General features: G+C 39.1%; 1 protein-coding gene across 2 annotated transcripts in view; it reads right to left on the bottom strand.

Annotated features, from left to right (window-relative positions):
- Positions 1-23,619, bottom strand: part of LOC148948971 (uncharacterized) — a 364,117-nt gene that overhangs the window by 59,303 nt on the left and 281,195 nt on the right. For both annotated transcript variants that reach the window (XM_089094847.1, XM_089094846.1), the window contains exon 15: positions 10,348-10,427. In XM_089094847.1, coding sequence (XP_088950973.1) covers positions 10,348-10,427 — 80 coding nt within the window. The remainder of the gene's footprint in view (positions 1-10,347; positions 10,428-23,619) is intronic.

Here is a 23,619-nt window from a genome sequence, read left to right on the forward strand (position 1 = left end):
TAACTGCGAAATAAAAATTACTTGGTTTATAGTCATAGTAGGTAGTGTCATCACAACGATGACGTAGAAACCGAATTGTCTTGTTACCCCAACAGTTGAATAGTAGACCAGATTCCTCTTCCCAGAATAATTTAAATCCACGACGAAACCAATCTCGTAGAAATAAACTAAAATCACGTTAAGGATTCTTTCCAATCATAGCGGGGTAAGTATTCTCCCACTGATCACATTTATCATAGTGACAATTGGAGCACAGGTGCCCTCTAGGATGAGAGTCACACACCTCCTCAAGACATGAATTACATCCTTTAATTTGTACTGCATAGCCTCTATGTAATTTACATGGATTACATAATTTACACTTTTCACTATAGTCATCTATAACTGTACAATTCTCACATTGAGTCCAACTGCCAAGAGTGTACATGCACAATGGACATATATAGAACATTTTTCGGTTTCCGATGTCAACTCACTCACAGCTAAAACGAAACTGATCATCCTCGCTCCATAAATTCAATGAGAGGGAAATGGGGGAGAGGAGTAGCTCTGTAACGTTACCTCTTTCGAATGATGGGGGAGCCATCTACATTGAATCCATTGGCAATGTTTTCAAAAGTATATTCACAATATGATTCTGCTTTGTTCCAATTAATATATCAATAAATTGACTATAAGCATTTGAATCACATTTTAAAAGTTTCATCCAATAGTCCAACGGGAAGGAGTCACTCCTCATTATATTGTCAAGTGTTTCCTGAGAGAGTATCCTGTGTTTAAGAGATAACTCGAGAAAATCATCATCCAAAATCAAATGTTTTTCCATAAACACTAGATTTGATCTAATTCTCTGTTTCTCAAATTTATTCATTTTTCAAACCTTTCACTCCGACTGCTGACTCTAGACTGACCCTGATTCGTTAGCCCCATAGCCTAACCAGAAAAGAAAGAAAACATTTTCGATTTCGAAACAATTTTATTGAATAATTACAACAACATCAATAATACAGAACATGTACAATTAGCGATACTGTTTATTGTCTTCGATATGTTTCACTAATGCACTTAAAGCACATTGAAGTCTATTCACATGTGCTATATCAACTTTAGCGGCAAAACATAATTGATCCTCCATTTTAAATTTGCTCAAGGATATCACATATCTTGCATATACTACATCCCATTCCAGACAAAGACGAGATGCTTTCGTGATTTCCACCGCAATGCTTGGTGCTCTTGTACTATTATCATCAACTCCACTATCAACTTCTAATAGAGTAAACATTCCACTCATCGCCATCAACACAAACATAACTGTTCTTCTTCTTCTCACTCCTTTGAATTCTATTCACAGACTAATAAAACTATAGCAAAAAACCCGTTCCTTATATTCCCTCCGCCGCTAATATGTAACCAGCCCTCTGATTGGCTGAGAAGGGGGATGTAACCGACTCGCTGACTGGCTGAGAAGGAAACACGTGATCTAACTGTTTCCGGGGAACTCATAACATTTGGCTTGAACAACAATAACAAATACTGTTTCCCGGAAACTCATAACACCTGCATCGAACAACAACAAGAAGGGAGTGACATAGTTCCTGTTTTTCCATTCTCACTGACAAAATCCATAAAAACATCAAATAAATCGACCAACACACATAACCATCCATGAAAACAGACATAAATGTTACAAAATTCCTGTTTTTTCATTCTCACTGACAAAAACCATAAAAACAGACATAAATGTGAGAAAGTTCCTGTTTTTTACATTCTCACTGACAAAAACCATAAAACATCCATAATTTGATGTTGTCAACCATGAAAAACATCAAATAAATTGACCAACACTCATAACCGTCCAAGAAACATCCATAAAAGTGAGAAAATTCCTGGTTTTTCAAGTGAGAAAAATTCTGTTTTTTCATTCTCACTGAGAAAAACCATAAACCACGTGGTTCGCGTGGGACTATAAGATAGCCTTCTACTGATACTATGTCTTGAATGAGGACACCGTCCGTATATAGTACGTTTTCTACTGGTTGAGCATACTGGCCAGTGATTTTAGGCAAGTATTAGTACACTGCCCCAACGTCCTTCCTCACGGCAGCTTCTTTTAGCTCATCTACTTTGGTGTGAACGTATAACTCAAGATTTCTATGTTTCAACTTTTTTCTCACCCCGTTAAGGTGTCGACTGGTCTTCATATCCTATCACAGTCTGGCATGCCTTTGAATTGTGATGACGTCCAAAGTCTCCTATATTTTTATCTTAACCAGCTGTCCAAGAGTTGTTCAAGCTACGTCGGTGACTTCATCTGCCAGTATCCGATCAAGTTAGACTAATGCACAGTAGTCGCTGAGGAATTTCTCAACTTTTCATGGAAAATTTGTTTCTGTAACACCAGCAATACCAACAGAATACTGCTTGAACTCATTTGCGAGAAGTAGCACAGTGTCTGGAAAATTCAGAGTCAGAATACTCCAAGTAGCAATTTTCATACCACTCTTATCAAGGAGGTTAATTCTTTGGATGGTTTGACCATCGTCGTTGAAATATCCAGGGACTTGCCAGAGTTGACATCCTAAATGGGAAGAAACATCTGAGAGTCGATTGGCGCTATTCATTAAGAGATAAATTTTCTTTCTGATGCATGTCAAGGAGACAGGGTGCAAGCCTATTTCCCAACCCTCCTCATTTTATCTGGGAATTGACAGCAGTGACTAGATGGTACACAGCAAGTGGGGTACACAACAAGTTTGCAGAGGCTGTTACTCATAAATATGGATAGCACACCCTGCCACAGTTGTCCTCCCGTAGAGGATCCTCCCTCGAAGGTGTTCTGCTTCACCACAAAATTTAACCTGTTGCTGGGAGAAGAGGGGTAAATCACGAAACTTGTTCAAACACCAATGGGTCCTGCTGAGTATGCATCTGAAAGGCCTTCATCTTCTTCCAATTGTGTTTACAGTAACTGGACGAGGGTGCCCCAGTTATTATCATGGAACCCCAGGGAGTAGGTCTCCACTTGGTCTGCATCTCCTAATCAGTGGAGATACTCAATATATCTGTCCAACGATTCCCTGTCCTACACCTGAGGACGTGCTAAGTGGTCTTAGGGAGGCCCCTAGTGAGAAGTTGACTCAGTAGGTTTACAGTGCCTGCTCTTATTAACCAGAACACTCAAACCTTCATAAAATGGCATATTTTTCCTAGGAATCCTGTTTATATATTCCATTAATTGTAATTCTACTCCAAGAGGAGCGCATTAGCTCCGCCTTCGAATTCAACTGAGAGACAGACGCGTGCAATCGCCTTGATTGACCAAAACAACACCAGTTGACGTCAGCTTTCGCTTTGATTGAGACCGAATTAAATAATGAGTGATAGTGAGATAGTGATTGGATTATTGGACAATTTATTTGATGAGGATTATGATCGTGGAAGGCCATATAAAGCTCACTCGCGTCACAGAATACTCTCAAGTGAGAATGATCGTGATCAAACAAATGGCTCTCGGAGCCCAGAGTTTCAAACTCGTGCTCAATATGGCTCTCGGAGCCCTGAAATTAGTTCTAGGAACGAAAAATCTTACTCTCAGGCCCCATAAAAATCCATGACACAAAGCGGAAGGCTTCCCCAGAAAACCACAAAGGTGAAAGATTAAAAGAAAACACGTCAAATGACGCTCTATTCAAAAAGATTTCTGAAGAGCTCTCTGGTACCAAAGAGGGTCCCAAGATCCATAAGAAACTTGCCAAAGTTGCAAATAGAGCTGTCTCTGATCCTTTGGAAATAGGGAAGCCAAAAGATTTATTTGAGCGACACCCTAGGCCTGCAAATACTGAAAAAATGGTTGTTTCAAAGGTGAGCAGTGAAATTTGAGCTACTCTCTCATCACAGGCTAGACAGAGGGATGCGAAGGCAATTCAAGTGCAGCGGGCAATCGTTCACTCAACATTTTGTGTTTTAGAGGCAACAAATGCGATTTTTGAGCTTGAAATTAAGCATATCAAAGAAAAGGTTGTCAAAACACATGCTTGGCCTCACCGATTATGATCTAATGTCTAAAAAGACGTCATGCGATGAAATTTGAAGTGAGCCCAGATCCCACCGTAGCATCAGCTTTATGCGCTCCTGAGGTTAAAGTCACGGAGTTTCTTTTTGGCAAAGATGTTTCCAAAACAACGTCTAAAGTCAAATCCGTGGCGGATTTGAAAAAACAAAAAAATCATTTGGAAGACCAAAAAACGTGCAAGAAGGGCCTACCGCTATCGCCGATGGCAGAACGAGGCCCCCCGTCCAAATTATTGCAGAAGGCAGGGCCAAGAAGGTCAAGACAGGTCCAAATTCCAGAAATTCCACAAAGGGGATCACAAATGGCTGGTGTATACTATTTAACATACCCCACCCTTGATTTTTATGATTTTGTTGTGAATTTCAATAGGCAGTCACAACATTTGGCTGATAACTTTAAAGTGGGGAGAATTAGTAAGTACGTCTCAAATGGCAGTCAATAACCAGTGATTTGAATATTTTGAATATTGTAGCCTCGGGCTATAAGATTGAAGTTGAGAAAACACCACTAAAAGCTTTGAAAACAAAAAACAAAAGTTTTACGTTGGAAGAAATACAGGCTATAAGAAAAGAAGTTGATATTTTATTGCATAAAGGTGTTATGTTTAAAGTACCCGAGTTCAGAATAAAGAAAATACGTTGTATTTCTTCCGTTTTTATGGTCCCAAAGAAAGATGGGTCTACTCGGTTTATTCTGCATCTTAAAAAATTAAATAAATACATTAAATATTACCATTTTAAAATGGAAAGTGTAGTGTTTTTTTTTAATGACGAAAAATTGTGATATGGCCTCTGTTGACCTAGTCAATTTTTATTAGTCATGCCTTGTTGACCTTGATGATCAAACGTGGCTTTGTTTTGAAGTAGACGTTTGTTATACGTTCACTTCAATGACAATTGGCTTATTATCTGCTCCAAGTGTTCTTACGAAACTTATGAAACCCGTCTTCTCCCTGCTTCGAAGAAAAAGGTGTTTGTCGGTGGTGTATTTAGATGATTCTCTCCTTCTGGGAAGGTCATATTTAAAATGTCAAAACAATGTCTATGAAACAGTGAAATTGCTGTCAGAGCTGGGGTTTGTGATTCATCCGGGAAAGTCAGCTCTTATCCCAAGCGAACAAATAGAATTTCTGGGTTTTATGTTAGATTTACGATCAATGCGTATTTTCCTGCCGGAAAGAAAAATTAAAAAAGTTATAGATTTGGTTTCAAAAATTCTTAGTACAGAATTGAATACGATCCGAAAATTGGCCGAAACTTTAGGTTTTCTTGTTTCAACATTCCCAGACGTGGAATTAGGGCCTTTATATTACTAGAAAGCGGAATTGTTGAAAACTCAAGCACTAAATTATGCAAGGGGTGACTTTGCGGCAAGGCTAATTTTAACATCCGATGTAAATTCGGAACCTCAATGGTGGTTGGAAATTGCCAATCATGCTTCTAAAGCAATTGATCCGATATCAATTGACACATACTTGTGTTGTGATGTATCGAAACTAGGTTGGGCACTCGTGGATGAATATTCCATGAAAACGGACATAGGTGAATGGTCCTACGAAGAGAAAAGATTTCACATCAATGTTTTAGAAACGAAGGCTGTTTATCAGGGTTTAAAATGTTTTATTCAGGATATTAATGGCATGCATGTCCGGCTGCGTTCTGAAAATATAACCACAGTAGCTTATATAAATAAAATGGGAGGATCAGAATCTGAGTTTTACAATTATTTTGCAAATAAGGTCTGGCAGCTAGTATTGTAGGGCAAAGGCTGGATATCTGCAGAACATGTGTTTGGAGTTGCTAATATCGCGGATAAAGCATCTCTAAAATTTGATAATAAATAAGAATGGAAATTGGATTCTGAAATATTTATTATTTTGAACTTTTTGGTTAGTCAGTTGATAGATATTGATTTGTTTGCAACTAGGTTAAAGTTTCAGATTAAACCATTTGTTTCTTGAAAACCAGATCCAGAATATTTTTTCGTAGATGCATTTGCAATGAGTTGGAAGCCTTATTTCTTTTATGCATTTCCCCCATTTAGTTTACTTCTGAGGACCCTTCAGAAGGTGGAAATAGATCAGGTCACTGGTTGTTTGATTTTTCCAAACTGGACCACACAAGTTCGGTATTCCTTACTATTAAAGCTTTTAATAGGAACTCCCATATTTCTACCAAATGATATTTTTACTTTGTCTTTGCCACAGCTTGTGTCGTCTCCGGCAAAGGCTTCACCACCAAGGATATTCTCTTTCCACAGTTGATATTACCATGGATGGATGGCAGGATTTGACTAAGCGCCAGTAGAGGGTTTACATTGAATAATGGATTGACTTTTGTGGATGAAATACAATCCAGGCTTTGGAGGCAACTCTACTGGAAACTTTGACCTTTCTTACGGAACTTTTTCACTCAGGTGTTGGATACAGTGCTATTAATACTGCATGGAGTGCTTTATTGGCAATTTTACCAAGCCTTTAGTTAGGCAGTAATCACATCACCAGGAAGTTTATGAGAAGTGTCTTTAATAGAAGGCCTAGTCTACCCAAGAATAGTTCCCAAGAACTAAAGAATGATGAAAATCCTTTTCGCATGCTCGTAGTCAAGGCTGCTCCAACAAATGAACCCGACGATTTGAAACAAATAATGTTTCTATCAGGAACTAAATGATCTAGTCAATTCAGTACCTGAACGCAATGTTTTAGTTACACGTGGTGATTTTAATGCTAAAATTGGTAATGCTCGTACTTGTGCACCTTAAATGATTGGACAGCATGGTTTGGGCGTCATAAATGATAATGGTGTGTAATTCATAGATATCTGTGCTGGTTCTAGACTAACTGTTGGTGGCTCGTGGTTTCTTCACTGAAAAATTCACAAGTATACTTGGTTTTCCCCTGATGGAGCTGTAAGAAGAAAACTTGACAATCTCAACGATTATAAACAACGATATTTGGTGGTTTTTATAAACAACGATATTTGGTCGTATGACCGTTTGTTCCTTCGTGGTGCTGATTCATTTTCCGATCACCAACTAGTGATCGTCCGTTTCAAGCTGAAGGTAAAGACATTTGATGCAGAAAAGCTAAGGGATAAAGACATTCGAAAAAAATACTGTCTATCTCTCTTCAATAAGTTTTCTAGCCTTGTTTGTGGGGAGCGGACAGTATCTGATGGTGAAACATGGAACCAGATAGTGGAAAATATGCTAAGTGCAGCTGAAGAGACTTTTGCTTTCGCTAGAAAAAAAGAGAACAGTTGATAAGTGACTCTTCTTGGAAACTCATGGCAATGAGGAAACATGTGGAAATTTAACTAGACACCTTGGACCTCTGTGCCACCTCTGAATATAAGGACCATTTTAAGAATAAGTACAAAGAAAACTACAAGGCTGTGGAAAGGTAATCAAGAGTGGATAGACATTGATTCCTCGAGGCTAAAGCTGCCAAAGCCGAAGTTGCTGCTAGTAAAAGTGATAGCAGGACAGTTTATAACATAAGAAAAGAGATTGCAGGGAATTTCAAAAAGCCTATTACTGCAACTGAGAGTAAATCAAGACAACTGCTGACACGCAAACAAGAAATCAACTATAGATGGAAAGAGTTTTTCCACGAAATATTAAAGTTTGCCCCTCCTGCAGAGCCTCTGCAGATGGTCAACCTCTTTTCAAATTAGATATAAGTACAGATCCAATTAGTCTACATGAAGTAGAGACAGTATTACGTAAACTAAAGAATAGAAAAGCAGCTGGCATCGACGGTATACATCCTGAACTATTGACATGCGGTACTGGAGTACTAGCTGAGCCACTACACTGATTGTTAATGCAGATATGGGACTCTTAGGATGTTCCCACAGATTGGAAGAAAGGGGTTATAGTGAAACTATTAAAGAAGAGTAGAACTGCCGATTGCAAGAATTAGCGAGATATCACCCTAAAGTCTAAATGAAGCAAAGTCCATTGTCAAGTACTTTTGAATCGTGTCAAGATGAAAGTAGATGCCATAATCATAGATGAGCAGCATGGCTTCCGACCAAGTAGGTCATATGCTGACTTGATATTCAGTCTTAGAATACTTATTAAAGAATCAAATGAATGGCAGACTGAAATCATAATGACTTTTATCGACTTCTTGAAGGTTTTTGACTCAATTCGAGTCCATTGAGACTCACTGTGGAAAATACTGCGCTACAGTGGCTTCTCTGATAAAATTGTCAGAATTATAATGGCGTAATACCAGGAAAAAATTTGTGTTGTTCAAACTGGTGATGGGGAGCTGACTGATTGATTCAAAATTAATCAGGCGTTAAACAGGAGTGTATTCTGTCCCCACTACTGTTTACAATACTCATTGACTTCATCTTGTGAACGTGCAAATTCATAGATGACATCCAGTTGATTGAAAGTTCTGCTTCATTTGACACAGATTTCGCGGACGATATAATGCTCCCTTCTCACTTAAGAAAGGAGCTTCAGTAAAACATAAATGAGTTCTAGAAAGTAGGTGAAGGAATAGGTTTGGGAATATGCACGCAAAAGAAGAATATCATATGCAATAATGTGAATAAAATACCTGCTGAGCTGCTAACAGTTAAAGCAAAGGAAGTAAAAGAGGTTAAGATTTTTAGATATCTTAGGAGTCTAGCGAGCACCGAAGAAGGCATAGCATGAAATTGGCACACGTATCTAAACAACCACCCATCATTGATAAAGTTATAAGAATTAGGTGGCGATATTGGAGACACGTGATTAGAGTGGGCTTCAATTGCCTGCCTTATGATGTTTGGTGTTTGACTCCTTCAGGAATTTGACGGCACGGACGAAAGAAGGCTACACTTGGACGATGCCCGGAAAAAGAAGCAGCACTCTCAAGAAAAAACCTTAATGATCTTTGGCCGAAGACGCTGAAGAGGTCATCATGGAGATGTATCGTTGCCACTCTATGCACCGACCGGCCTGGGAAGTCCTAAGTCTTATTAAGTAAGCGAGGCGTTCGTAGTAGCAGTAGTTTAGTATTGGGAGGGCTCGTTTTTGAAATGAACAGGTTTTAGTCTTTTATAGATGTTTTCTCAGTCATAGTGGACACAAAGTTTTACAAAAATACAAGGAGTAGGACTTTCAACGCGATGCTTAACTAAGCTCAGATAAAAAAAAAGTCTCAACCTGACCTCCCATCCATGCCCTGATATGGAGAGTTGTTGGTGGAACCTATTCTTGAAATAGGTTAGAAGATCCTCGCTCCCACAAGATTTTGCTATATTACATAGTACGTTTCTTGTTTTTACGGTAATACATTGCAAAAATTACTTGTTGACCCTCCTTAAATCTGATCAAAGGTTGGGACCTATAAAATCTCTAATTTGTTAGGGAATAATTTCAAAATATTTACACCAATCTGTTTACCTGTAATAATTTTGATTTTAAGAAACTTTAAAATCAAAGTTCTAACTTTAATCAATCAATCAAATCATTTATTATACCGATAAATCCACAACAAAAATACTTCAACATGAACTTCCCCTTAAGGCTCTATGGCCGGAAAAAAAACAGGAGAAAAAAAAAAACGAAACAAATACACACAAAAAAATCAACATAATACAGTTGCACTTTTCGGAGACAAAACAAGAGAAAAATAATATCAAAAGTTAAGAGAAGAAAATAAATAAAATTTTTAAGAGACTCAAACTTTAAGAGACCCAAAGAAAAACAATTTCCCTTAGAAAAAAAAAACCCTGAAAACGACAAAGGACTATCTCATGAATTAAAGATATTTCTAATTACATATTTGCCATATTTAATATATTTTAGTCTGTCAGGTTTCTCTGTATTGCAAGCGGTGCAAGTGATTTAAGTAAATCATGGAAACACTTTAAAGCAGTTTAGTTTCCTTGGTTATTAGTTTTCAATGCGTAAACAAACACAAGAAGTGTAATTTAAAGATAACACAAGGCTTTCTATTAATACCCAGGTACACAAATCTTATTTACTGTTTGTTCCATTGGAAAATACGTTTGGCCGGTATTTTTTTCTATTTTATTTTAAATTATTTTAAAGTGCCTCACTTTTTGGGAATTAGACTTTACCCACGTATGTTAGTTCATCCATTTCTTGAAAAATCAGTGTTAAATAGTTAAAAAATTTCGGAATTATTTTTTTCATATACTATTTAATCTTTTTAATTCTCAGGTGAGACTATTGTTGAGTCGGAATCTCAGAAAACTACTATGCAAATATTTGTAAACTAAAAATTAACAAAGAGATATTGCATTTACCTCACACTTGACGTGTCCTTAGTGTGCTGTGCTGAAGATCTGGGCCATAGCCAGGATAGCCAGGAGGATTCAGGCATAGTCTACGATAGGAATACGGTCTTAGTGTTACGAAGAAGCTATAACTTTAGTTTATAAAAAGAGGTTTTTAAAGGTTTACTTGTGTCTCTTAAATTTTAGATAATTCTTTAGTTTATTCTAAATATCGTTTCAGAAAATACCGAATTATGTCAAAAAGATAGCATAAACACTGATTGAAACGGTAGGACAACGGTAGTACCTAACTTTCTTGACTTATTGCTCCTGCTGGAGATCCTGCGTAGAGAGAGAGAGAGAGAGAGAGAGAGAGAGAGAGAGAGAGAGAGAGAGAGAGAGAGAGAGAGAGAGAGAGAGAGAGAGAGAGAGAGAGAGAGAGAGAGAGAGAGAGAGAGAGAGAGAGAGAGAGAGAGAGAGAGAGAGAGAGAGAGAGAGAGAGAGAGAGAGAGAGAGAGAGAGAGAGAGAGAGAGAGAGAGAGAGAGAGAGAGAGAGAGAGAGAGAGAGAGAGAGAGAGAGAGAGAGAGAGAGAGAGAGAGAGAGAGAGAGAGAGAGAGAGAGAGAGAGAGAGAGAGAGAGAGAGAGAGAGAGAGAGAGAGAGAGAGAGAGAGAGAGAGAGAGAGAGAGAGAGAGAGAGAGAGAGAGAGAGAGAGAGAGAGAGAGAGAGAGAGAGAGAGAGAGAGAGAGAGAGACAGAGAGAGAGAGAGACAGAGAGAGACAGAGAGACAGAGAGAGAGAGAGACAGAGAGAGAGAAAGAGAGAGAGAGAGAAAGAGAGAGAGAGAGAGAGAGAGAGAGAGAGAGAGAGAGAGAGAGAGAGAGAGAGAGAGAGAAGAGAGAGAGAGAGAGAGAGAGAGAGAGAGAGAGAGAGAGAGAGAGAGAGAGAGAGAGAGAGAGAGAGAGAGAGAGAGAGAGAGAGAGAGAGAGAGAGAGAGAGAGAGAGAGAGAGAGAGAGAGAGAGAGAGAGAGAGAGAGAGAGAGAGAGAGAGAGAGAGAGAGAGAGAGAGAGAGAGAGAGAGAGAGAGAGAGAGAGAGAGAGAGAGAGAGAGAGAGAGAGAGAGAGAGAGAGAGAGAGAGAGACGAGACAGAGACAGAGAGAGAGAGAGACAGAGAGAGACAGAGAGACAGAAAGAGAGAGAGACAGAGAGAGAGAGAGAGAGAGAGAGAGAGAGAGAGAGAGAGAGAGAGAGAGAGAGAGAGAGAGAGAGAGAGAGAGAGAGAGAGAGAGAGAGAGCCAAATAGCTTATCCTTCAGTCCAAACGACTGGAAACAAATTTAAAATTAAATAGGAATTTAAACGTCTAGTGCTCGTTTCATAGGTACCAAGACTGCGACATTGCCATACAAAGGCCAGTGTTATGACACGAATTTATATAAAAAGGATGGGACCATGCCAACAAACTATTCTAGTGAAGTTTCTAATGAGTCTGAACAACAACCTTTAGCTATTTTAACATACGCGCTAAAGTATATGATTGGTGCTAAGGTTAGATCGGCTTTTTATTATGGGGCGAAGTTTTGGGGGTGTGATAAGAGGCTAAATTTAGACAGAGACCAGCTAAGGTTTATTTAAGCGTAAGTTAGGCCTTAACAATAAGTTTAAGGATTTAGTGCTAGAAGGGGATATAGATTTAAAGTGTATGAGAAAGAGTATGCTAATTAGTGTGGTTGAATCACAGACAGCGCAATAGCATTGCCTAAGTAAAGAATGATGTTGGTGTTTTGTATTATTATATTTTTTTTTCTTTTAAACCAGGGTACTTCGTATCGAAGAAGTTGTCGTAGAAACTTTAAAATGAGCTCATTTGATTGGAAATTTTAAGGGCTTGTGCCCTTTTTAGTAGCTGAAAGTAATTGGAATGCAGCTAAAATCCCTTTCATGCCCACCATTTCCCCAAAAAATCCAATCAAAATTTTGAGATAGCCATTTTGTTCATCGTAGTTGATACATCTGAAAATTATGTTTTTGAGGATGACACCCCCCCCCCCCAAAGCCCTCAGTGCGAGGGTTGTAAGTTATGCTCTGGGGGTATATAAGTTTTAAATAAAAAGGGTGATCATAGAAACTTCAAAAAGGGCTTATTCGATTGGAAATTGAAACGGCTAGTGCCGTTTTTAATAGTAGAAAGTGATTGGAAGGCAACTACCCCCCCCCCCTCACGCCCACCTTTTCCTCAAACACATCCAATAAAAATTTTTAGATAGCCATTTTGTTCAACATAGTTAAAAATGAAGGAAGTTAGGTCTTTGAGGATGACAAACCCCCCCAGGAGCCCTTAGGGCAAGAGTTGTAATTTATGCCTTGGGGACATATACAATTTTTATAGAAAGCACTGTTGTAGAAACTTGAAAAAAGGCTCGTTCGATTGGAAATTAAAAACGCTAGTGCCCTTTTTAATAGTCGAAAGCGATTGGAGGGCAACCCTCCCCCCCCTCCTCACGCCCCACAATGCCCCAAACGCATCAAATCAAAATTTTGTGATTTTTTTCAACGTAGTTGAAAGGTTCGGAAATTATGTCTTTGAGCATGACAAACCCTCCACATCCGCCAGAGCGAAAGCTGTATGTTATGTCCTGGGGGCATATGAGGTTCATATAAAAAGGCTTGTCGTAGAATATTCATACACGCTTCATTCAATTTGAAATTTAGAGGGCTAGGGCCCTTATTAATAGTCAAAAGCAATCGGAGGGCAAATGCCAAACCCCCTCCTCTACCCTACGCCTTTACGCCCATCAAATCCCCTAACACTTCCGATCTACATTTTGATATAGCAATTTTGTTGAAAGTAGTTGAAGGGTTCAGAAATTTTGTCCTTGTGCATTACTCCCCCAGATTCCTCAGGTTGTAAGTTGTGCCCTAGTGAATATGAAGTTTTTATTGAAAGCGTTGTCGTAAGTAGAAAGACCTTATTGACTCCGAACAGGACCACGTGGTTTATGGTCCTAATATGGGCATAGAGTCCCTAGGGGAGATGGATTTCGGAGAAATTGATTGCGTAATCAAAGTGTGTCAATGACCTAAATTTCCAAAGGTGTTGACGTTGTTGTTGTTGTAAGTGCACGCTCTCAGCGAATGTCATGGTCGATGTTGTTGTTTTTGTAAGTGCACGCTCTCAGCGAATGTTATGAGTTTCCAGAAATAGAAAACAGTTAGAGTTGTTGTTGTTGTTTTGGGCATGCTCGAGGCGAATGTCAAGGTGTCCAGAAATAGGAAACAGCATTTGTTGTTGTTGTTGTTTTGCTTGAGGCGAATGTCATGAGTTTCCAGAAATCCTGGAAACAGTTAGATCATGTGTTTCCTTCTCAGCCAATCAGAGGGCTTGCTTACATAACAATTCGCCCTTGAGATTTCGTATATAACGGACATGTATTGTGATTAAATTATCAGAAACTATTGTGACACAATGGATATAACAACTGACATAATTGATGAGCTTGAAGCATTGGCAACCTCAATTTACCATGTAAGTTCCGTTTTAATTTTTATTTTCAAAATAAAATTATTTTCCTTGGTCACCCTCTAGTATATTTAGGTAAGTACCCCCTCCCCCACAAACCTAACCACCATGCAATCTTTATACTCGCTAGGAAACATAAAATATGTTCTTTTTATTAACTAAACCCCCTAACCCCCCCCCCCCCCCACTGTTTTTACAAGTATAATTCTCGCAAATAGAAATATTTCTCTTTCTTCAATAAATTTATTCTTTCTGTAAGCCTATCAAAAAGTGACAATCAACTTCTGCCTATCCCATAGGTATTAATAAACCGTTTCCATTTAAGCCGCCGCCGCTTACTTGACTTAAAAACATTTTTCCGCAATGATTTAAACAGGTGATAATTAGCTAACACCCCACAATTGCACTTCCTACTTGTCAATCCTTTACGTTAGCGACTTAACCAAAAGGTTTCAATGATAAAAAGGATTTGTTTCCCTCTTTATCAAATTAAAACGGTTTTAAGCAAAAAGAGATTGCTGTTTATTAAGCTTGTGGATTCGTAACCTGTATTTGCCGGAGAATTGTTGAAACGTTATTATTTAAAAAAAAAATTAATAAAAATATATTTAGGACATTGGTGAAAGGGGGGGGGAGTGGAAAGTCCTCAAGTGGGGCACCATGATTTTAAAATGAAAACCAATATGTGAATGAAAAGTAAGGTTAGGTCGGGATATCTATGAATAATCCTCTTTTACTTAATTAAAATAGAAGTTGATTTCTGAGTTTAGTATATTTTTACTTTTTACTTTACTGAAAATGCTGGTGTAGGGGGACCTTTCTTAGTGATAAATGCTTTTCTAGACAAAATTATATGGATGATGGTACTAACTTTCTTTCTGTAAAAAGGGGGAAATTATTTATCATACTAACTTTTTTCTCTTCTTTTTCAAGGCCAATAATGAAGAATGCGTGCCCCCTCCATCCAAGAGAGCAAGAGAGGGTGAGGCAGCCCCATCAGTGCCAGCCCCCATACAGTCTGGGCATAAACCAAAAAGAGAATGGGCCATAAGGACGGTGAACCCTGCTGGCTCATCTATGCAAGCCCATAACATCGCTGACCCAGCTGCACAAGAACATAGCACCGCCGCCCCGTCCGCCCTCCAACACGCACTACCTGGACCATCCGGCACCCAAGTGCAGCCAGGATTTGCAAATGTGAGCATTTTTTTCCTACCTATATTATATAAATATCTATATCTATTTCTTCCAATGTTTTTTCTTTTTCACTATTTTTCAACACTGTGTAAAAGTGTATCTCAGCGGGATATTAACCCCTCGCCCCCCCCCCCCAACCATTGTTTTCTCTGCTCCCCCCCTAACCCTCGGAGATATCTAATGTGTTTTTTTGCAAAGAAACCGCTCCTATTTTTTCTATTCTTTGCTATTTTCTCTGTTGCTATCGCTTCGATATCTCATAAGCGAATATTTTTAGGTAATTTTCTAGTTTTTACTGCTATTTCTCACCGCCTTTGAAACTCAAAGTGCTATTCCGTTCACAATTGAATATTGTCTAGTTTTAATCTTTGGCAAAAAGCTCTGCACAAGCATATAAATAGATCTGTTTCATCCCTTTTCCTGTATTGTTCTTTCATTAGCGGTTAGGCTAATGAAGTCTAGGATTTCAATGCTTTTACGTAATTCTGTGTATATTTCTGAAAATAGCAGAATTGTTTGCAAAATTAGCGTTAGATACTTAGGAAATTGGAATTCTATGTAAGAGCGAAACAAGTTAAGTTCCCAAAAAATAATAATTGCTATTTATGACATTGCTGAAAAGGGGAGGGGGGGAGGGGGGCATAGTTGCCCTCCATTTTTTTTGGTCACTTAAAAAGTGCAGTCAATTACTGCTAATGCTCACTGCCTTTGAAACTCTGTGAATGCTGTTCCGTTCACATTTGAATATTCCATAGTTTTAAGAGAAGAAGAAGGAACTGAGAGAGATTATCCCCATTTATCTATCTGTCACATATGAATCCCGTAATTTGCGCAAGGATATTTTTAAAATAGCTTTCAATCTTACAACTTGCCGCCATGATTTTAGCGAGGGGAAACATTCTGACAATGTCTGAGTTAACGGTTCCCTTGCATTCAATTGTGTATTTTCCTAACTGTTGAAGTTCAGTCTTGGAAATCGGAACAGACACACGGCTTACAAATAATTTAGGCTCATTTGGAGTCCTAGACAACCTGTACGGGAAGTAGGCGAAACGACTTATGCCGCCTCACAATACGGTTTTTTTAGGACATTATGTAAACGGTTGGGAGCCACCACGGCTCCCGGGAAGCGCTGGTGGGCTCGACAATCGCCTGGGGAAGCGCCGCGGGAAGCAATGCGGGGCCGAGACGCGCCACGGGAAGCGCTGCGGGGCAGCGCCGTGACGGCCGGCTCGGAGGGGGGAGTATTAAATAGTGGAAATTGATGGGGGGTGGAGTAGTTTGAAAAAAATCAAATTGTCAATTTTATGTAAAGCGATGTTTTAGATTGTAAATATCTTATATTAAGTTGGAAGTTTTGGAGCTTTCAGTTGAATTAACCAAATGTTACTATGTGCATACTGCTACAGCCCTACTAAGCGCTGACTTTGAATAATAATCCAAATTTTAAAAACAGTAGGGATGATTTGAACACTTTGAAAATAAGCTATTTTTTTCATTTATAGATTGGTGCATTGGTCCCATACTCATTATCGCCATCGTCATCAGTTGGAGGAGAGGAGCTCTCCAACTACAATTCAACATGGGACGGTATCATTAACATTATTCCAGATAATATTGATGAGTTTATGGGTGATTTTTTAAATGTAGATTACAGCGCAGTTGGGCAGGGGGACTTGAGCCCAAATACCTTGCAAATTTAAGAGGATTTTACAAACGAATTAACGGGGAGACCTCCTCCTCCTCCAGCATCCGATACCCAACAAATCCACCTCAAACAACTGAAGTGGAGCATACCCCAAATATTGTTCAACAACTTGGGGGAGGGGGTAATATACAAGAGGGGGAGGGGGGTACAACTTTTCCAGACTTTCAATTGACCAATACAATTTTAAATGCAATAGTTGTTTACACTGCGACGTTTGGGGATCCCTTTAATTCACTTATGGGGGGAAATTTTGTGTTTGATCCTGTAGAAATTGTGCATGCCTATGTAGATAAAATTCGTGCACTACTGGAGAACCAAATTCAATTGTGGGGGAGGGATTCAATTAAGGTTTCTATTGTTTTAAAGGTTTTTTATTTAAATGAGGGGAAAAGTGAAGTTTATTACCATTTTATACATTCCGAGATGCGTTTGGTTTATTCGAATTTAGAAAATTTTGAGGGTGTTTTCATGGATTGGGTAGATCAAATTATAACGCATCTTGAGAACTTTAATGAAAACGGTGGTGGATCTGTAGTTTTATTTATTGAAAATTTAAGTGTAAATATTTGTAAATTTAAGAAAGATTTTATTTTAAGAGGGGGTGGGGAAAGGGATAGAGTTTTAAAATATAATCCAGATCTAGTAGTTTGTCATGGTGTCCAGCAGATCTGTTTTGAAACAGGTCAAAAATGTTTCATGTACGCTTTCCTCATTTCAGCATTCAAGCCTCTAGCACGTGACGCTACCAAGACGAATTTAGATCACTGGGCTGTACATGGGAAGGACGGGTCCGATTTTCCCATTGTAGATTTTTCTTGTTTAGAGGGGAAATACCCAGTAACGCTAAGATCTATTGATATTTTTGAAAGGGCTAATGGCCATTTAAATATCGGCGTTACTGTGGTTCAGTATGAAACTGAATTTGAAGATTGGGTTCGTTCTAAAAAGAAGGGAGTGGTCTTCCCTGCAAGGGGCCCGTCAATTGATTTGGTCAGAAACTGGGTTTGGTTGTTGTATACACCCCCATCTAGTGAACCGAATGCAATTGGCCATTTTAATCCAATTACAGACATCAGTAGAGTTCTGGGGGAGGGAAAGCATAGGGGGCAATGTTTCTACTGTCCAACATGCCTCTCTAGATTCCGTAGTGATATAAAACTACGGAATCACATGAAGCATTGCAGACGGCATGGCTATCAGACAGTGGAAACGGTTTCAGGGGATAGCACTATTCTACGCTTCAAAAATTTCCAGAACACCCTTCTCCAGTGCAACAAAATATCTTTGGACTGTGAAGCTAAGCTGGTGGAGGTGAATGATCCCCAATTTCCAAACCGAGTCAAAGAACACCAGGCTATTGCAGTGTCCTATATTCACGCGCAAAGAGACAGTTCTAACACCATGCAGTTGTTAGAAATAGTAGAAACATTGGATGAGGTCGAGTGCATGGTCAAGGCACTGAGAATACCCATTTCTCGTTTGAGAAATACCCATTACCCAATGGTGTTGTCTGCAGAGGATCGTCTCGCGATTAAAAATCAAAATATATGTTGGGTTTGTAAGGGGGGGTTTGTAGAGGAGGATAAGGGGACTAACGGGACCAGAGGGGAACGGGGGAAAGTCAGAGACCATAATCACTGGTGGCAGGACATATCCTCGGGGGGTAGCCATTTTAGGGGGGTTGCACATCAATCGTGTAACTTAAATGTTAGCCAACAGTTTTTTATTAATGTTTTTATTCACAACTCAAATTATGACTTAAAATGTATTTTACCAGCACTGGCACATATGCACATGGAGGGAGGGGGAGTAGATATTTCATGGTTAAATAGTTCATTTACCTATAACAATATTCCCAAATCGGCCAAAAAGTTGTTGCTTCTTGAATTGAAATGGCAGGCAGTGGACAATGAGCATACGTGTTGGAATAAAATCAGGTTTTAAGATTCCTTTAATTTTTTTCCAAAGGCATTGAGTCAAGTGATTCAAGTGCAGAAAAGCGACAATTTTGATAGCTTTCCCTTGCTTAAACAGCACTTTCCAGACGGTGAAATGTATGATCTGTTGACCTGCAAAGCCGTATACGAATACTATTATTGCTGTTCTTGCGCTTGCTTAAGTGAAGTGAAACTACCTCCAATTGAAGCTTTTTACAATTCACTGACCAGCAGTGAATGCACAGCCGAGGAGTATGAGTTTGCTAAGAAGGTGTGGTCTAAGGGGGATTGTAAAAATGGGTGGGATTATTGTAGACTGTACTTGGCCAGTGACGTTTTAACTCTGTTGGATATAGTCTGTAAGAACACAGACCAAATCTATTCAGAGTTTGTGTTAGATTTAGGCTAATATTTTTCCACATCACATTTAGTGATGGATTTGATTTTAAAAATTAGTACGGAGGAACTAGGCCTAATCACTGACATAGACCAACACTTTTTTGTAGAGCGTTCAATGAGGGGAGGGTATGTTTTTTTTGGGGACCGCGTCTTGTCAATCGATCCGAGCAGAAAAAGCACCGGTGCAAAGTCAAATGCAGTGCTCTTGGTCATGATCTCGTTGTACACTTCGGCAATGTCTCACTACTATTTGCCGTGTGGCAACTATCAATGACTTGAGAATCCTTGTGAGTCCCCCAACATTACGACCGTCGAGGACAATGCCCCATACGGATGGTTCTTTGAAATTGACGGGCACATTCCTCTGGCGCTTCACGACTCAGTCAAAGATTTTGTCTTTACCTGTATCAATCGGCCCGTGACCAGGGACTCGCTGATCCCATATATATATATATATATGATGCATTTAGAATGGTGTATAGATTATTGTCAAAGGATAATAGTCCTTTACGATTCGTCACCATATCACAAATTAAATCAACTAGATTATAACTTTTTCCCTGAATTATAATTCGTTTCCCTGTGCTATCGACTTGAACGTGATGTTCATCAGCAGTTTCCAACATGAGATATGATAATACTCTTATACTCTGTTCTCGATAGGTCAGTGGCAATAGGTTTCCAATTTTCATTACAATTGAATTCAATTCCTTCTCCTTTGATTGCACTGATGCTGAATCTTGAGATGTTTCCTGTTTAGAGGGATCAGTGACGGCGGCGACGGTGGGTCTCTCACGACAAGGTTTATGTTTGTCCACACGTCGCAATGTATCTTGAAATAAAAGCAATTGTTTATCATCGGCAATATTCTCATCATTAATTAATTTGCTTAGATTGTCTTCAAAAGATTTGACGGGCGAGAGGAGAAGTTCAAATGGTGTCAATTTATAGTGTTTAGCCATTCTCTCTCTAGAGAAAACTGTTTACAAGTCCTGCAATTATTGGCAGTAAAAGTGTGAAAAAGCTACCGCCTGCTTGAAGGAGTCGTTTTCTTTTAAAAATTTTTCCCGTGTTTTTACAAGCCAAGGGGCGTACAGTGGAAAGATGTTCCTTTGTTTGTTGTCTAAAACCTTCTGGCAGTTGAACATTGCCCTCAATTAAATTTAAACAAAGTTCAGATATTAAATTAATGAAATCATTTTCGACACCATATTTGAGTATGGCCTTCCTAAGCAAGGGTTTTGAAGTGCTTAAAACGGAAAATAAATGCCGTTGTTCGTGTAGTTTCTTCAGTGTCATAATGGCAACTAATAGCCTTTTCTACTGTTTATCTTCCGGTGAATGTATATATATATATATATATATATATATATATATATATATATATATATATATATATATATATATATATATATATATATATATATATATATATATAATATATATATGGGCTCAGCGAGTCCCTGCTCACGGGTCGATTGATACAGGGAAAGACAAAATCTTTGACTGAGTCGTGAAGCGCCAGCGGAATGTGACCGTCAATTTCAAAGAACCATCCATGTGGCCCATTGTCCTCGACGGTGGTAATGTCGGGAAACTCACAAGGATTTTTAAGCCATTGATAGTTCCCACACGGCAAAGAGTAGTGAGACATTGCCGAGGGGTACAATGAGTTCATGTCCAAGAACACTGCATTTGAATTTGCACCGGTGCTTTGTCCTCTCGGATCGGTTGATAAGACGCGGTCCCCGTGAAAAACATACCATCCCCTCATTGAACGCTCTACAAAAAGGTGCTGATCTACGTCGGTGATTAGGCCTATTTCCTCCCTACTAATTTTTAAAATCAAATCCATCACCAAATGGGGTGTGGAAAAATAGTAGCCTATATCTAACCCGAACTCTGAATAGATTTGGTCTGTGTTCTTACTGACTATATCCAACAGAGTTAAAACGTCACTGGCCAAGTACAGTCTACAATAATCCCACCCATTTTAACAATCCCCCTTAGACCACACCTTCTTGGCAAACTCATACTCCTTGGCTGTGCATTCACTGCTGGTCAGTGAATTGTAAAAAGCTTCATTTGGAGGTAGTTTCACCTCGCTTAAGCGAGCACCAGAACAGTAATAATCGTATGCGTATATACCTTTGTAGGTCAACAGATCATACATTTCACTGTCTGGAAAGTGCTGTTTAAGCAAGGGAAAGCTATCAAAATTGTCACTTTTTTGCACTTGAATCAATTGACTCAATGCCTTTGGAAAAAAACTAAAAGAATCTAAAAACCTGATTTTATTCCAGCACGTATGCCCATTATCCACTGCCTGCCATTTCAGCTCGAGAAGCACCAACTTCTCGGCCAATTTTGGAATAATGTTATAGGTAAATGAACTGTTTACCCATGAACTATCTACTCCCCCTCCCTCCCTATGCATACGTGCCAGTGCCGGTAAAATAAATTTTAAGTCATAATTTGAGTTGTGAATAAAAACAGGGATGAAAAACTGCTGGCTAACATTTAAATTACACGATTGATGCGCAACCCCCCTAAAATTACTCGCCCCAGCGGTGAGTTGCTGCCACCAGTGATTATGATCTCTGACTTTCCCCCTCCCCCCTCTTTTCCCTTTAGTCCCCTTATCCCCCTCTATAAACTCCCCCTTACAAACCCAACATATTTTTTGATTTTTAATCGTGAGACGATCCTCTGCAGACAACACCATTGGATAATGGGTATTTCTCAAACGAGAAATAGCACCATTAGCCGTGCCAATTCGTTTAGTCAGTGCCTTGACCATGAACTCGTCCTCATCCAATGTTTCTACTATTTCTAACAACTGCATGGTGTTAGAGTTGTCTCTTTGCGCGTGAACATAGGACACTGCAATAGCCCGGTGTTCTTTGACTAGGTTTGGAAATTGGAGATCATTCACCTCCACCAGCTTAGCTTCACAGTCCAAAGATATTTTGTTGCACTGGAGAAGGGTGTTTTGGAAATTTTTAAAGCGTAAAATGGCCCTATCCCCTGAAACCGTTTCCACTGTCTGTTCGCCATTTCGGCTACAATGCTTCATATGATCCCGTAGTTTTATATCACTACGGAATCGAGAGAGGCATGTCGGACAGTAAAAACATTCCCCCCTATGCTTACCCTCCCCCAGAACTCTACTAATGTCGGTAATCGGATTAAAATGGCCAATAGCATTCGGTTCACTAGATGGGGGTGTATATAGCAACTAAACCCAGTGTCTGACCAAATCAATTGACGGACCCCTTACAGGAAAGACCACCTCCTTCCTTTTAGAACGAACCCCATCTTCAAATTCAGTTTCATATTGAACCGCAGTAACGCCGATATTTAAATGGGCATTAGCCCTTTCAAAAATATCAATGGATCGTAGCGTTACTGGGTATTTCCCCTCTAAACAAGAAAAATATACAGTGGGAAAATCGGACCCGTCCTTCCCATGTACAGCCCAGTGATCTAAATTCGTCTTGGTAGCGTCACGTGCTAGAGGCTCGAATGCTGATATGAGGAAAGCATACCTGAAAAATTTTTGATCTGTTTCAAAACAGATCTTCTGGAAACTTTGACAACCTTCTAGATCTGGATTATATTTTAAAACCATATCCCTTTCCCCACCCCCTCTTAAAATAAAATCTTTCTTAAATTTACAAATATTAACGCTTAAGTTTTCAATAAATAAAACTACAGACCCACTACCGTTTTCATTAAAGTTCTCAAGATGTGCAATAATTTGACCCACCCAATCCATGAAAACACCCTCAAAATTTTCTAAATTCGAATAAACCAAACGCATCTCGGAATGTACATAATGATGATAAATTAATCCCCTCATTTTAATAAAATAAGATGATCCCCTCATTTAAATAAAACACCTTTAAAACAATAGAAACCTTAATTGAATCCCTCCCCCACAATTGAATTTGGATCTCCAGTAGTGCACGAATTTTATCTACACAGGCATGCACAATTTCTACGGGGTCAAAAACAAATTCCCCCCCCCCATAAAAGAATTAAAGGGATCCCCAAACGTCGCAGTGTAAACAACTATTGCATTTAAAATTGTGTTGGTCAATTGAAAATCGGGAAAAGTTGTACCCCCCTCCCCCGCTTGTATATTTTCCCCTCACCCAAGGTTTTCCACAAATTCTGGGCTATGCACCACTTCCGGTGTTTGAAGTGGTCTCGTTAGGGTATCAGATGCTGGTGGAGGAGGAGGGTTCCCCGTTAATTCGTTTGTAAAATCGTCTAAAATTTGCAAGGTATTTGGGCTCAAGTCCCCCTGCCCAACTGCGCTATAATCTACATTTTAAAAAATCACCTATAAACTCATCAATATTATCTGGAATAATGTTAATGATACCGTCCCATATTGAATTGTAGTTGGAGAGCTCCTCTCCTCCAACTGATGACGATGGCGATAATGAGTATGGGACCAATGCACCAATCTATAAATGAAAAAAATAGCTTATTTTCAAAGTGTTCAAATAATCCCTACTGTTTTTAAAATTTGGAT

Source organism: Artemia sp. Qi Xiang Cuo, chromosome 9 (assembly GCF_049724085.1).
Source record: "Artemia sp. Qi Xiang Cuo chromosome 9, ASM4972408v1, whole genome shotgun sequence".
Taxonomy (NCBI): domain Eukaryota; kingdom Metazoa; phylum Arthropoda; class Branchiopoda; order Anostraca; family Artemiidae; genus Artemia; species Artemia sp. Qi Xiang Cuo.